The 13,760-nt window shown below is 37.1% G+C and overlaps 1 protein-coding gene across 5 annotated transcripts in view; it reads right to left on the bottom strand.

Annotated features, from left to right (window-relative positions):
- Positions 1-13,760, bottom strand: part of HMGCLL1 (3-hydroxy-3-methylglutaryl-CoA lyase like 1) — a 132,329-nt gene continuing 118,569 nt past the window's right edge. For all 5 annotated transcript variants that reach the window (XM_031052675.2, XM_031052673.2, XM_031052672.2 and 2 more), the window contains 2 exons: positions 5,667-5,792; positions 1-1,373 (listed from right to left, as the gene is read on the bottom strand). In XM_031052675.2, coding sequence (XP_030908535.1) covers positions 1,260-1,373; positions 5,667-5,792 — 240 coding nt within the window. In that variant the 3' untranslated portion in view covers positions 1-1,259. The remainder of the gene's footprint in view (positions 1,374-5,666; positions 5,793-13,760) is intronic.

Raw genomic sequence — 13,760 nt, forward strand, 5'->3', positions numbered from 1 at the left:
TTCATCTTGTTTTTTTCCAGTTTTTCATATTTTGGAGGAAAATGAGAATATCAAAAAGATCATAGATTTTAGGTTTTTATGTTAACAGGCGATGTTCAGAAAAAAATATAGATCAACATTAGATACACCAAGAAGTACAGAAGGATCCTACACAGCCAACCAATAACAGTACCGATGTTTCAGGCTGAAAGAATTACAGCATTTCCATGGCACTTTTGAACAGTTTACAGACAGGATAAGGTTCTTTGAATTTGTCCATTACTGATCTAAAAATGACAATGCAGTTCACTGGCATCTTGCAGACCTAAGACATCTAAAAGAACAATATCATTATCAGAGAAAAATCATAAGCAGTTCTCTTATGTAAACTAGTCCAGCAGAACATTATTATCCTCAAAACCTCATTACTTTCAAGTGAGAATGTAAATTTAAAGACTACAGAATAAAAAAATCAAATTGTTTGATGAGACCTTAGACAAAAATTCAGCCCCTTCTACACTACCATTCCCCTGAATGATGGTTGAAAACCCTGTCATTTTTTAATTTTTTCATATACATTTTAATAGAGTTAACAAAAAAAAAAGAAGCAAATACAACAAATTTAACATATGTAACAAATAAGGAAATTTGCATTAGATTTGTAGGATCTGGCAGATTGCCATTCACCACAAAGTCTTGGAACAAGATAAAGTCATCCATAACTTAACAGATGTTAAACAAAACAAAAATAAAAAAAAAAGTGCTATTGCTAAATATTCTTATGGTGAATTCAGATTTGGCTCCATGTTCATAACACAACTGACTTGACAAATTAAAAGTAAAGATTCAGATAAATAAGACACATAATAGAATGGCCACACACAGCGTGGGATCTCATAAACTACTGCAAATATTTGCACTGTTCTAAAAGTCATCTTGATTAAAAATTAACTATGTAGTCACTGCTTCTATCCAGTTTTCCTGAAAAGAACTAAAATTCAATTTAAAACATAATTAAATATTCTGGTGTATACACATTTTTCTCATCTGTAGAAATTCCAAGCACAAAGTTCTGTACTACAGTCATTTATTTCTTACTTACAAATCAGATAATTCTTGACAAGACAGTACAGAGCAATAACTCTTCCCATAAGAAAAAGTTATATATGGGTTCTATTTTGGTTCTTTGCTGAAATTATTTTTTTATATTTGTTTTGTTGATATAAATGTCCTTTGTCAAGGTAGATGAAGAATGTAATTAAGCTGCAAAAACCATTAATTTAATTGACAGTCCCAGTATTGAAGGATGCTTGTGCAACCTTTGAATTTGTTTTCTTGTTCAAAGCTGTACAGATGAAGTTTCCAGCTTCCATCACTGTATAAAGATTTACTCCCTAAAAAAGAAGTGAAAAATGTTAACAATAATAAATTCACATGTTGAAAATGCTTAAACCCCAAGATTTCTTTTTTGCTAGGGTCTAATTTTTGCAGACAAAGAGCCTGATTCATGTCACAGGTCAGTAACAAAAACAGTAGACTTACAGTGACTTACACAAGAGACAGAGCTTCTGCTGTTTGGAAGGACCTACCATTTTGAGAGTGATTTATCTTAATATCAGTGGACCAGATACTCAAGTAATAACTTTCAAACTCAAAAGAATTTGGAATAAAGAACTGGAAAAACAACTAGAAGAAGATGGAAGAAAAATACCATATCTGCTTAAGTGCTGTACTTATTTGTCACCCAACACTAGGGAACTTCACACATACAAGTATCCCACTTGCAGCTCAGGAAAACAGGGGAAACACGCTTCTATTGGCAACTGAGTTCAGTGAGAAACACGATCCTGCATTCTCTTGAATAAATATCATCTCCTTTAAGAAGCTCCTTTCAATGCAAAATTACAATTTACATTGGTAGTACAACTGAGCAAAAAATTGCAATTGCTTGATCTGCCCATGGTAAAAAAAAGTCCTTTGAGCAACCAACTGTTTTTTAACTAACATAAGTAGCACTTGGTTGCTAAAATGGAATCAGATCACTGATTAAAGCAGAAAAAAGTACTTCATGATTAGTCCCCTGGATTACTCATATATAGTAAAAGTTTTAGAATTAGATCACATGAGTGATATAAGTACCTGCTATGAAGATTGGAATGTACAAGCCAGTTCCTGTAGAAAGGATGTGAAAGGGGACTTTTAATTACCAATACACTGAGCAGTCATGTAAAACTGGGAGATGTATGTCACCCAGAATTAAAAATATTCTGCTCCAGAAATAGACTTTCATAACACTTACGGATTTATGCACTGAAGTGCAGACCAAGACCTGATTTAGATGCTTAATCCTTCAATTTTGATATTCTATATCGGTATATATATCAGTAAAATTTGCATTTTTTATTCCTGGAATTGACTAAAAACGTTAATAAGAATAGGAATTACTTCATGGAAATCAATAAAAAACTTTTTTTTTTTAAAAAAAAAGCTTCAGAATTTCCAATCTGCTCTAGTACTTAGCACCTTCTGAAACATATTGTTCAAAGACATCTTTTTATAACTGTCTCATTTTAATACAGTTATAACAAGGTTGATTTCAGCATATTCTGAATATCCTTTATAGGTCACTTCAGTTTAGTTTGTACAGTGCTATTACATAGAACGTAATCTAAAAAATTCTTAGAGCATCTGCGTTTTTTTACTAGAACAAATGAGAAGCATACCACCCTAGACATACTTGAGTGACAGCAAAATAAAACTCCAAAACTACATATAATTCACATTTTCAGCATTGTAACACTGCATAATGTGATATGAATTGATAAGAAACGTATGTTCACAGTACTCATTCATTAAATGGAATAGAAGCATCTCTGCCTTTTAAATTGTCTTTCTCATGTAAGTGCTGTGAACTACAAAGGATTAACATGAGGGCATAAAACCTAGCATTCACAAGTATGACTCACAGACATGGATGGGAAAAGAGTAGACAGCTGTTTGCAAGGTTGTTGAGTCAAAATAATTATCTTCAGAGAGATACTCAGAAATGTACTTCAGTGTACTTGGTAACCACTCCATATATCCAGAATTATTCCTTGACACCAAGGAATGAAGCCATGAAGCACAAGAACAAGTGCTTCCAATAGCATCCAAGAACTTGGATAAGTGCCTTAAGTCAGAAAAGCTTCTGCAAGAAGGCAAAGCCCTTTAACTCCCATTGACTTTTTAACCAGTTGTCATTCAGCATTCACAAATACCAAGTCTAGTAGCTCTCTGTACTTCAGTTTTGGTGTCAGTAATGTGAGGCTAACAGTACTTCGTTGTTTCTCAGAAAACCCTATTGTTTGCCAAGCACTTTGAAGGCATCATAAACACAAATACTATTACTGTGATTACATAGGAACCATATAGAAAATGTTTTTATAGAAAGTGCATGTCTCCCTGCAAATTTTCATAAGCATTAATGATCTATGACACAATTATCTATCCATTACCATGGTAGAACCAATAAATCTCTTTGTAGATGGGCTCTGCTAGAAAATTATTTCACATTTAGCCTGATAGAGATTCATTTCATGCGTCACTTCTTGGTTACATGTTCTGAAGAACAGTATAGAACAAGCATCAATTATTATTTTGCTATATCTAGTCAATCTGAATCCAGTAATGTATGTTTAAATACTGTCCATCCTTTGTTTGACACTCAGTGACTTCAGTCAACAAAATTAAGGCTTTAGTGCACAGCTGAGGGGAACATGAGAAAGCACTCCTCGCAAATGTACAGCAGTAGTAATTATAATTTCATTTTGTGTGATTACACAAAAAGTGACATATTAATAGGTATTTGTGATAATTATTTTATGATTTTACAGAATTGATCATGGTATCAAAACCAATCAACAGTGCAAAGATCAAAGATCATATATTAAGCTAATAATTTTGAGGCTCTGTATCTCTCACAGAGTAAACCACTCTTTTCTTAATGGGCCAGAAAAGGGTCAGAAAGCAAAGCCTTGTGTTTTGCTATTGCATAATCTTAAATTAAAAAAAAAAAAAAAAAGAACAAAAGGGGAAGTATTTGATGGTGAGACTCCTGGGATTCTGTGGGATTTGGTTTCAACTTTTAGGACAAGCTAGATTCTTGCTTCCTTCTTGGACAACAGATCATTAACAGATTAATAAATCTTATCAAAAAGCCAGGAACAAGGTATATTTGATTTAATAAGGATATTAAGGATACATTAATCGAATCCTTTTGCTTTTGGAAAAGTTGATGTGGGTTTGTTTTTTTTGTCCAGGGAAAGACTATACAGAAAGTCTAAGGTGTGCAGCAGTATAAAGTGAAATACACAATTTCTCCTTCCTATTTCAAAGAACTGTATTGTTTCAAAAGAATAAATTCCTTCTTCACAAAAAAGCTATCCCAAAGCATGTGTGAACAGTTCAAAACAGAGTCCACTTGTACAATGGGCACTTGTGATTAAACCTTTTCTAAACAGGTATCTGAGACCTACACAGAACTCTCTAAGAAGCACATGAAAGCAGATAAACATTCAGTGAACTCTGTAAGGTTCTGAATAGGCTTTTGCAGTGCTCAGGGGATGTACAAATCAGGAAAAAGTTCCATGATGTTTTCATGTCAAGGAACTCACATGGCATCTATGCCACACTGAACTGCGACATACAGACAAATTATAAGCACCCCAGTAACTCAGATATTTATATTTCAGACATCAGGCTTTTCAGTTTCTTTCTGCAGTTGTTTAAATACAAACAATACACATTGCAGTTTTGGAGCTCTTTATATGTTCTCTTTGAATTTGACTCTATTAAGCCTATGTCTAAGTTACAGGCAAAGTCACTGTATCACTTGCATCAGTACAATCTTCTTATGCCACATTTCTAGAGCAGTGGTGACCAACAGGAAGACCAAAGAGCGCATTCTTTGGAGAAGACTGCATTATTTGGTTCCCAGGAATACATAATAACTAACATCCCAACCAAGCCAGAGATATTAAATGTGTGTTTTTGAAGTGTAGGTGCTCCCTGGTAAGGTTCATTAAAGTGCAGCTCAGGGTAGATAAGCTGCTTTGCCCTCTCCTCCAAGAACAGAGTGGGAAATAAAAATGACTGTGATGCCTGCTAGCCAGTAACAGGTTCTGTACAATTCTGAAGTAAATTAAGTGGGCAACTGAGAAATAGCAATGCCCTGTGCTTGGGCTCTAAACACCACAATTTTTCTCCACATTGAAGCAAGAAAAACTGACAACAAATTAATAAGCAGTATGTGAAAAAAGCTGAGGTTTGCTCTGTCTTTCCACTGTAGAGCTGGTCAACCTTCTGGAGCAATGTCTACGAGTAGTAATTTTTTTGTGGTTACTCAGGCAAAGTAACGACTCAAAGCATTTGCTACTGAGCTTCTCATAGCTCCAGGTAGGAAGAGGGGGGTTATTCAAACATCTGTCAAATATGCTAACCAGTCCTACTCAAAACTGCTAGCGAAGAGAACATCACAACACTCACGTTATGTGCCAAGCTGCGTTAAAGAACTGAATTTGTAAAAACTGCTATTTGCTCACAGTATTTTCTTTTACAACAGAAGTAATTGTCAGGTACGTATCATATGCTTTTTAGAAAAATACTTTAGAATTCCTCAAAGTTTTAAGTAGAAAATAAAAATATCTTACTGTGTTGATTCCCAGACCATTAAGCATGTATATCACATCCTCTGTGGCTACGTTTCCAGTAGCACCTTTTGCATAAGGACAACCACCCAGTCCTGCAACAGATGAATCCACTACAGCAACTCCCATCTGGAAGATAACAACACAGAAATGCAACATCAGCACAGAATATTAATTATTTATAAATTGTAGGATATAGATATTAGTTGCGATGAATGAAGTACGCATTTCTCCACGAATGGGTGTGTTCCTTAGAGGAAATTCCATATAATGGTCTTATTTCTGACATCTTTATAAGGTAAGACTCTTTAAACACAGGATGTGGAACACAGAACTAACGGTGAATTACATGTGATTTTGGCAGATAAGATGATCGCTGTTTTAGAGCCAAACAGAGTTTTATGATTTTTCTTTCTTTATCTCTCTACATGTTATTTTTAAATAGCCTGCACTTATTTCTGAAAAAGCTTACATGCAACCAAACACAATCAAGGCATTTATACAAATGTATAATTTTAAGCATATGTATAAGCCTTTGCAAGTTGGAAGTCTTAATAGTAGCATCTGACTCACATGTTATCCAAAAGATTTTGGGACACCTACCCTGTAAAATGTGTTTTGCATTAATGGCTATTCTTCCATAAAGAACTTCTTGATCATTTTCTCTCTTCTAATTTTCTTTTCACTCTTCTTTATTAGAGATCATAAAGCCACCATATAAATAATTTTTTGTTATTGTTTATGAGGAACACTGCATGATATTTTCATTGGAATTCAACACCACAACGTAAGGAAGAATGAAATTTTGGCAGATCTGTTAAACAGCTCATGACTTCAATAAATGAGAAATAAAAGCTTGAAGAAATTTATCCTGGTGAATCTGACTCGTTGGTTACCATATTCACCAGTCTAGAAGAAAACACAACCTCCAAAATAGCAAATTTCACACCCTACAAGGCCTGGAGAGGCATCCAAAAGCCTAGCTGTAAAGATGCTTGAAATAACAGAATAGGTGGATATCATGGAAGTTCTCTACAGTTATAGCTTCTAAGCTTTACTTTTAATATTTTTAAGGGAATACTTGCTGCACAGTGTTAACCTGTCTCACTTAAATTAAGACTTTAAAAAACCACACTCAGCTGTCATGAATTCATAATCCTCCTACTTTTATTCCTAGTGCATCCAAATGCCTTCTCTCTCCTGATCCTCACTCAGCATCTTTTATCAAGAACTGATAAAAAAAAATGTAAACCAGTTACCAGTTCTGCCCAGCAGATATTAAATTTCTTATGGGATAAAGCCTTCCCTGGGAGATTGGTTAGGTAGAGAAAAAAACTGACCCTGTAATTTCTACTGATTTGTTTAGTGACCTCTTGCAATCTTTTCTTTCTGTAGTTAGATTTTGAAATAAAGCTGGAATTGAGAAGCATTTTTTTTTCTAACATGTTAGGAATGTGATCCAGAACAATGGGTCTCCCCTTGTCAGAGAATGCTCTTCAGTCTTCTCCTTGAAGAAGATTAGATGCCTTTGGAGGCATTCAGGCTCTAAAGATTATCAGAAGCAGGGAACAGTATTAGGCAAAAAAGTCACCAGGTCTTTAAAGACACCAGCTTCTCTACCTTAAGCACACTACAGGGTTCTCTTCCTCCTAGGGCTAATCAGGCAGACATACACCAGAAGTTTAGAAGTCAGGCAGACTGAATGACAGCTCAGATTCAGGACAGGAGTTCCTGTGCAGACAAGTTTTCAAAACTCCAACTTTGACTTTGGACTCAGATTCGAGGTTAAACCATCCCTGTTAGTCAGATTTTCAAGTCAGTAAGATCAACTTAGAGGCCTGGCTGCATAGACAGCTTATTTCTGTTGTACTTCTGAAGGACCCATGTGACCCTGCAGGCTACTCTGGGAGCCTGACTTCTTTGTCACAGCCATGCACACAACTAGCTGGCATGGTAGGCAAAAGATGATGGCCTGCATGTTGCAGTTGCTAAGTCCCCCTTCTAAATATGCCCATGAGTAGTTTTTTTCTAGTTCTAATGCTTTTTTAACATTTGCTTCAAGTTTTAAGAGGGCTTTCCATAGCTTTATCACTGGTTTTACAGACTCTGAAGTTCCAACATTTCTGGAGGGCAATATTAAAGAGTAATCCAAGGAAGTGTTGTCCAGGGTCCTAATCTTAGAGAGGAAGCATCATCTTAGGCTAAGGTAGCTGCTCAAAGCCTGTAATAAAGACCTCAAATGAGCCAAAGTGCACAACTGTGACATGCAAGACAGTACTGTTTAATATTGCTCACACAATGAGACTCTCTATGAAGGGATATTGTACTTTAAAGTACACTAATCTGTGAATTATGGAGTGAATCACCAAGTTGTATGTTTCACATTTCAGTCACTTGTCACACACCTTGTTTGTGTAACCCAGTGGTCAGAATACGTGTTACACAACACATCTGTGTCCAATACACAGAGAATATGCATTTATGATAGCTTTCAACTAGAAATTCTGTCTCCTTTTGCACTGGCTGCTAAGATGCATACATTTACTCTGGAAGTCATTGCTTCAAGCTCCACAGTGGCAGCTTTCAGGCTTACAAATGTCCCTGCATAATAACTCCTCTTAGTGTACGGGCCTACAGGGTTCCTGGTATATTCATTAGGGACTGTAGTGATAGGACAAGGGGTAATGGGTTGAAACTTAAACAGCAGAGGTTTAGACTTGATATAAGGAAGAAATTCTTTACTGTTAGGGTGGTGAGGTACTGGAATGGGTTGCCCAGGGAGACTGTGAATGCTCCATCCCTGGCAGTGTTCAAGACCAGGTTGGATGAAGCCTTGGGTGATATGGTTTAGTGTGAGGTGTCCCTGCCCATGGCAGGGGGGTTGGAACTAGATGATCTTAAGGTCCTTTCCAACCCTAACTATTCTATGATTCTATGGTGAAGATCCGGGGAAGAGAAAAGGAACACTAACATGTAGAAGTGCTGGTATGATACAAGCGTGCATCCCACTACCATGTGTGCTCTTTCAGTCTGATTTTAAGATTTCCATCAGAAATTGCTGCTTCAGAGATAAAAAGGTAGAAGAAAGTGTCTTTCATGGAGTTCTCCCCCAGCTGTAAGGTAATGTCTTAACTGCTAGAGCATTCTTCTTGGTGTGTTATTTTCAGTAACTTTTACATGGGAATGAAAGCTATAGGCATATAACATACTGAGGTAGAGGTACATCATTGTTGCTAAACTCCCAAGGAAGATCAGCAGACTCAGAAACAACTTTAGGAGTATATAAGCTGTCACTTTTTAACCCCAGTGAATGAAACACTTTTCCTTGGGAAAAAAAAAATGGAAAGAATGTCAACTAAATTGTATTTGGTTAAAACAGTCAGAAAAGTTTGCCAGGTCAAAGCTGGGGAGAACCCTCTCCTGTGGAGTGTATGTTGCTATCAGTAGCCTGCTCCAGGCCTTCACAGGGCCCTCACTGTGAGGAAAAAGAAAACAAGAAAAAAGTATACTGCCAGCATTAAAAAGGTGTCTTCTAAAGACACTGGATATATATACATATTAATTTCTTGCTATGCTTGTACCAACCTTTTTGATGCCACTGTAATTCTGCATTTGCATTACAAGTCTCATAACACTGGGGTACATGTTGCTTATTATTGCTTGTTGAAAGTGTTTGTGAATACATGGAGTGGTATAGAGTGCCACAGCAGCATGAAGGTATAACATGAAACACATATCTTTGTCTAAGCACATCCTAGTATTCTCAGGCAGCCTCATCTGAGTTAATTCAAACAACCTCCAATGGAAAATGGAGTGCCTAGTGTAGATGCAAGAGCATGAAAAACAATGCCTTCTCCTGGCAAAGCAGTGGGAGCAGTGACCTCCAGGTGACAGGCAGTGATAACTCCTTTGTCTTTCAAACCATCAACTATAATAGCTAAGCAGAAAAATGAGAAAGTCTAGTCACAGCTTTACATTGATAGCATCCTTTTTGTGGCAGTGCTTTTCAACCTAGTACAGGACACTTGAACCATTACTTCCCAGAAGTACTGTATAAACATGTTTATGTCTAAAATTGTATCTGCATCTGAATGGATTTGTCATTTTAACATTTAGCCAGTTATAGACAAGGTCTTGACATGGTGTATAAATACAGCAGCTCTGTCTGACCTCCAAATCTGTCAGGTCTTCAGATCAGTGCTTTTAATATGCAATAAGCATGTGTCTGCCTTTATGATGCTGTCCTTTAAAGTTCTATTCACAGCACTTCTGATAAGATGTGTGCTGCAACCTACGGCTATTTCAGCAGCAGCCTCAGCTGCATCTGTCTGCTCTCGCACGTTGTACAGGCAACACAATGTGTTTTCTGATTCATGTGCACAATCACTGCAGTTCATCTCCAGCACGGTCCCATTCTCCATTAATATGAATTAAATAATACATTCTCCAAGCTCCATTCTAACAGTGCTAAAAACAGATGTTGGAAAACATCCTTCAGCAGCACTACTAACTAATTTGGAGGTTAATATTACAGCCCAGCCTGTTCAAGCACAGAGTCTGAAATAGCACCTAATAAATAACTTCTCTGCAAGTCTGAGCAGCTATGAAGCTGTTTTGCTTTTGCAGCCATTAAAAGCATAAGGACCTCTAAAAGAAAAGCTAAAAATTGATATAATGTGTAAAAGAAGGCCACTTCCTTCATTGTATGTCCAGTATTTGTCAGCCTTTTACAGGAGATAATGAGTTTCAAGCTTTTCAGCAATACTGTCAATCAGATCTCATATTCACTGTCAATATGTGATCTTTAAGAAGCCCACAGTCTCATTGTCACTTCCTGACAGGCACTAAATTGTGCTGAGATTTCTGAGAAATTGCACTGCAGCTATTTTGCAGGATATGCCCTAGACGAGCCCTCACTGGGCTGCTTATGTATGGACATGTGTGTGAGTGAACAATGGCTTGGCTTACAAGACAGCTTAAGTGCTCCAATCTTTTTTGACACTTGCAGAGTTTTGATAATCACTAAATTCCTGATGCTTTCCAAACTTTAGCTTTGGCTAGTTTTAGTTTACTTTCTAGAGAAGGCAGAAGACTTTTTGCTTCTGTCCCATGCTAACTTCCTCCCAATGAGAGAGCAAGGAATTAAATTCATCACCTTTGTCAAATAGCCAGTTTTAACAGGAAACCATTATAGCCAGTGAATAATAAACACTTCATGTTTCTCAGTTTGCTTTACTACCTCCCCATAACTTCTTGCTGGGACAATCAGTCTCCTTCCATACTGATTTTTAAACTTGGCTTTGTCTGACAGAAGTTTAACTTTTTAAGAGGGACACCTCTTAAAAATTGCAGGGTCAGCATCAGTAAATCCATGGATGCATGAGGTATAAATCAGAAGCTATAAATCAGGTCTCTCATAAATTAGGACTTTTTTAAACTATTAGATTTTGAAACCATAATATCAAGGACCTTAGGTATGTATTAAAGAGGAAAAGATGTTGTTCCACGAAGTTTAAGGGCCACAGTGTTGTGAAGTTTTTAGTATCATGGCACCTTAAAGATAGGTGCACATAGATATGACAAAGAACCAGTGTATTAGTTCAGCATTTGTTCAAGGAAAGGAGAAGGAAAGGAAGAAAAAGCAAAAGGAGGACCTACAAGTGCTAGGTTAAACACTGCCCACACAAAAGACAGCACAAGACTAATACTACATAATTCTGCAGCCCTGTCAGTGCCTAGCTGGTGCTCTTGGAATGGTGTAGTACTGTTGTTTTATTATGTCTCTCTGGTATCAGCCTGCTGCCCACCACTACTCAGTGTGCCACCAGGAAAAAACGTCTTCTCCAGTAGAGATAAATATAACCATAGAAATATAAATAACTATGCCAGCCATGCTTTGTAAGGTGGTTGTGCCCACAGAGACCCCTCCATGAGTTACATTATCAAGTTGCCTAAAATCAAGGCTTGTCATCCCCCTTTACTTCAATAAAACAAATGTAAGCAAATAAATATTATTTTAGTATTTGAGCAATAGAGAGCATAAATTTCTACATATAAGGCAATAGAATAGGACAACATCTCTCTGTGGAAAACCCTGAAAGTTAACTGCATTTACTTCCTGCTTTTCTCTTTTCACTCTTCCTAACGATTAATGCGTCAGGAAAGCCTGTTTTCAGAGTTAACGCCATCACTACTGGCCACAGGGTGTCACTGTTACATTAAAATCTCCAGTTTCTGCTATCATTTAGTACGAAAATTAATACATTCAGTGAAAAAAAAATAATAATAATTTTCTCCCGAAACATACTGAGATGCAAGCAATTTGTGGGCAGACATGCTGCATAAAATAGGTTAATACAGCATTCCTTTAACTTATTGCACACATCTTTTCATATTGCTACTGACACATTTATTATAAGCAAAGCTGGCAATGACATCTAGAGTTAAAGTTCCCTAACACTTTCCATCATAAGGCCCTACTTTCAGTTGTTTATTACTTTGTCAGCCTTTAACTGCTTCAGCTTATATTTTCCGTGCCTTGTCTCTGCCTAAGGCTGGATTGTTTTGGAAAAGTTTTAGTGAAAAATTGTGCTGGCCACTTCCGAGAACAAGTTTTGGGGAAGAAAAACATTTTGTTATGCTAATATTCAGTAATTCTAACATGATATTCTTGGACATATTCTTGTAGCTTTGCACTCTCAAATTTGGCACAGGAGAAGTACTGATTTTAAGAGATCACACAGTCTGGAATTAGTTACAAGCTTAGGAAAGTTCCACCTCATTGTCAGGAACTGGTCAGTCTCATAGCTAAAATGCCTGAGCGCCAAGAAAGCAGTAGCCGACCATGCTTTTTCCCCCAGACACAACACAGAACTGTGAAGCAATTTCTCTGAACTTAGCTGGAAAATTTGTGTCTCTGTCTAACAGCATCATCTGCACAAAAAAAAAGCCTCCCATTGGTGGGGAAGAGAAGCTGAGATCAGTTGCAGATCCATTTCTTCAGAGAACATTCAGGGATGTTTAGAGGGCATCAATGTCATTAAACATGAGACTGAGATTTTGACAAGCTTAGAAAGTCCTAACAAAAATCCCATGCCGTAACAGAATTAATATTGGGAAGCAGATGTTCACAAATCACTATTAGTATTGCCTATGTATTCTTATTTTGCTCCTTGTTTGAATATGTGCACTCTTTTGTTTACAAGACACCACGGTTTGCTAATTCGGGGTTGTACACAAGGTCACAAGGCCTGCAGGGGGCGCAGGAGACACATTGCAAGGTCGTCTTGATGCGGTCGTCAGAGCACTGACTCACTTTCCAGTCTCACTTCCTTCCCTCCCCAAGCAACTCAGGGCATTGCCAGACTTCCCAGTTCAGCTGCTGCTGATGTGAAGTAAGTAGTTATTGACCCAGATGCTCTTTAGCAGAAGTTGCTGTTCTCAAGTAAACCTCTGGTGGTTTAACAGTTTGTTTGCTCGCTTTGTCTTGTGAAAAAAATCTGATCTAAAAATACAGGATATTAGTTTTATAGATGTAAGTTTGGACACAATCAGAATACCACTTAAACAGACAGCTCAGAGAATAGAATAATCTTGGGATCTGGAGAGAAAGAGGGAACTAGAGTGGACAGACAATGGGCAGCACAGGGGGAGAACTGTCTAATCCAGAGGTGCAACAACTGCACCAAGTTTCTGTGCCCTATATGCATCAAGGTGATAGCCAGGCTTTTTTATGTGCTACATGCAAGTCTAAATGAATATAAATAAACCTGAAAATAACCCAAGGGCTTTGAATGAATAGGGAAGATTAAAAGATTACTTGACTTGAGGGCAAAGTTACTAAGGGTTGCTATGAGAGAAGAAAATTTTGCTGGGATTGGAGAAAGTATGTTTGGAACTGCTGACAGTGAAGGTCTGATAAAGAAACCAAATCTATTCACTTTAGATGGGATGGCTCACAGAGGATAAGCTAAGTAGAGACATACCTACTAAAATAAAATTGCTGAGTTATCATAATATTTCATAATTATGGGACATGAGCTGAGAATGGGTGGAATGAAGCATGATGGAACCACACGTAAAAAGTTCAAGATGCAG

This window comes from Melopsittacus undulatus, chromosome 3 (genome assembly GCF_012275295.1).
Source record: "Melopsittacus undulatus isolate bMelUnd1 chromosome 3, bMelUnd1.mat.Z, whole genome shotgun sequence".
NCBI classification, from domain to species: domain Eukaryota; kingdom Metazoa; phylum Chordata; class Aves; order Psittaciformes; family Psittaculidae; genus Melopsittacus; species Melopsittacus undulatus.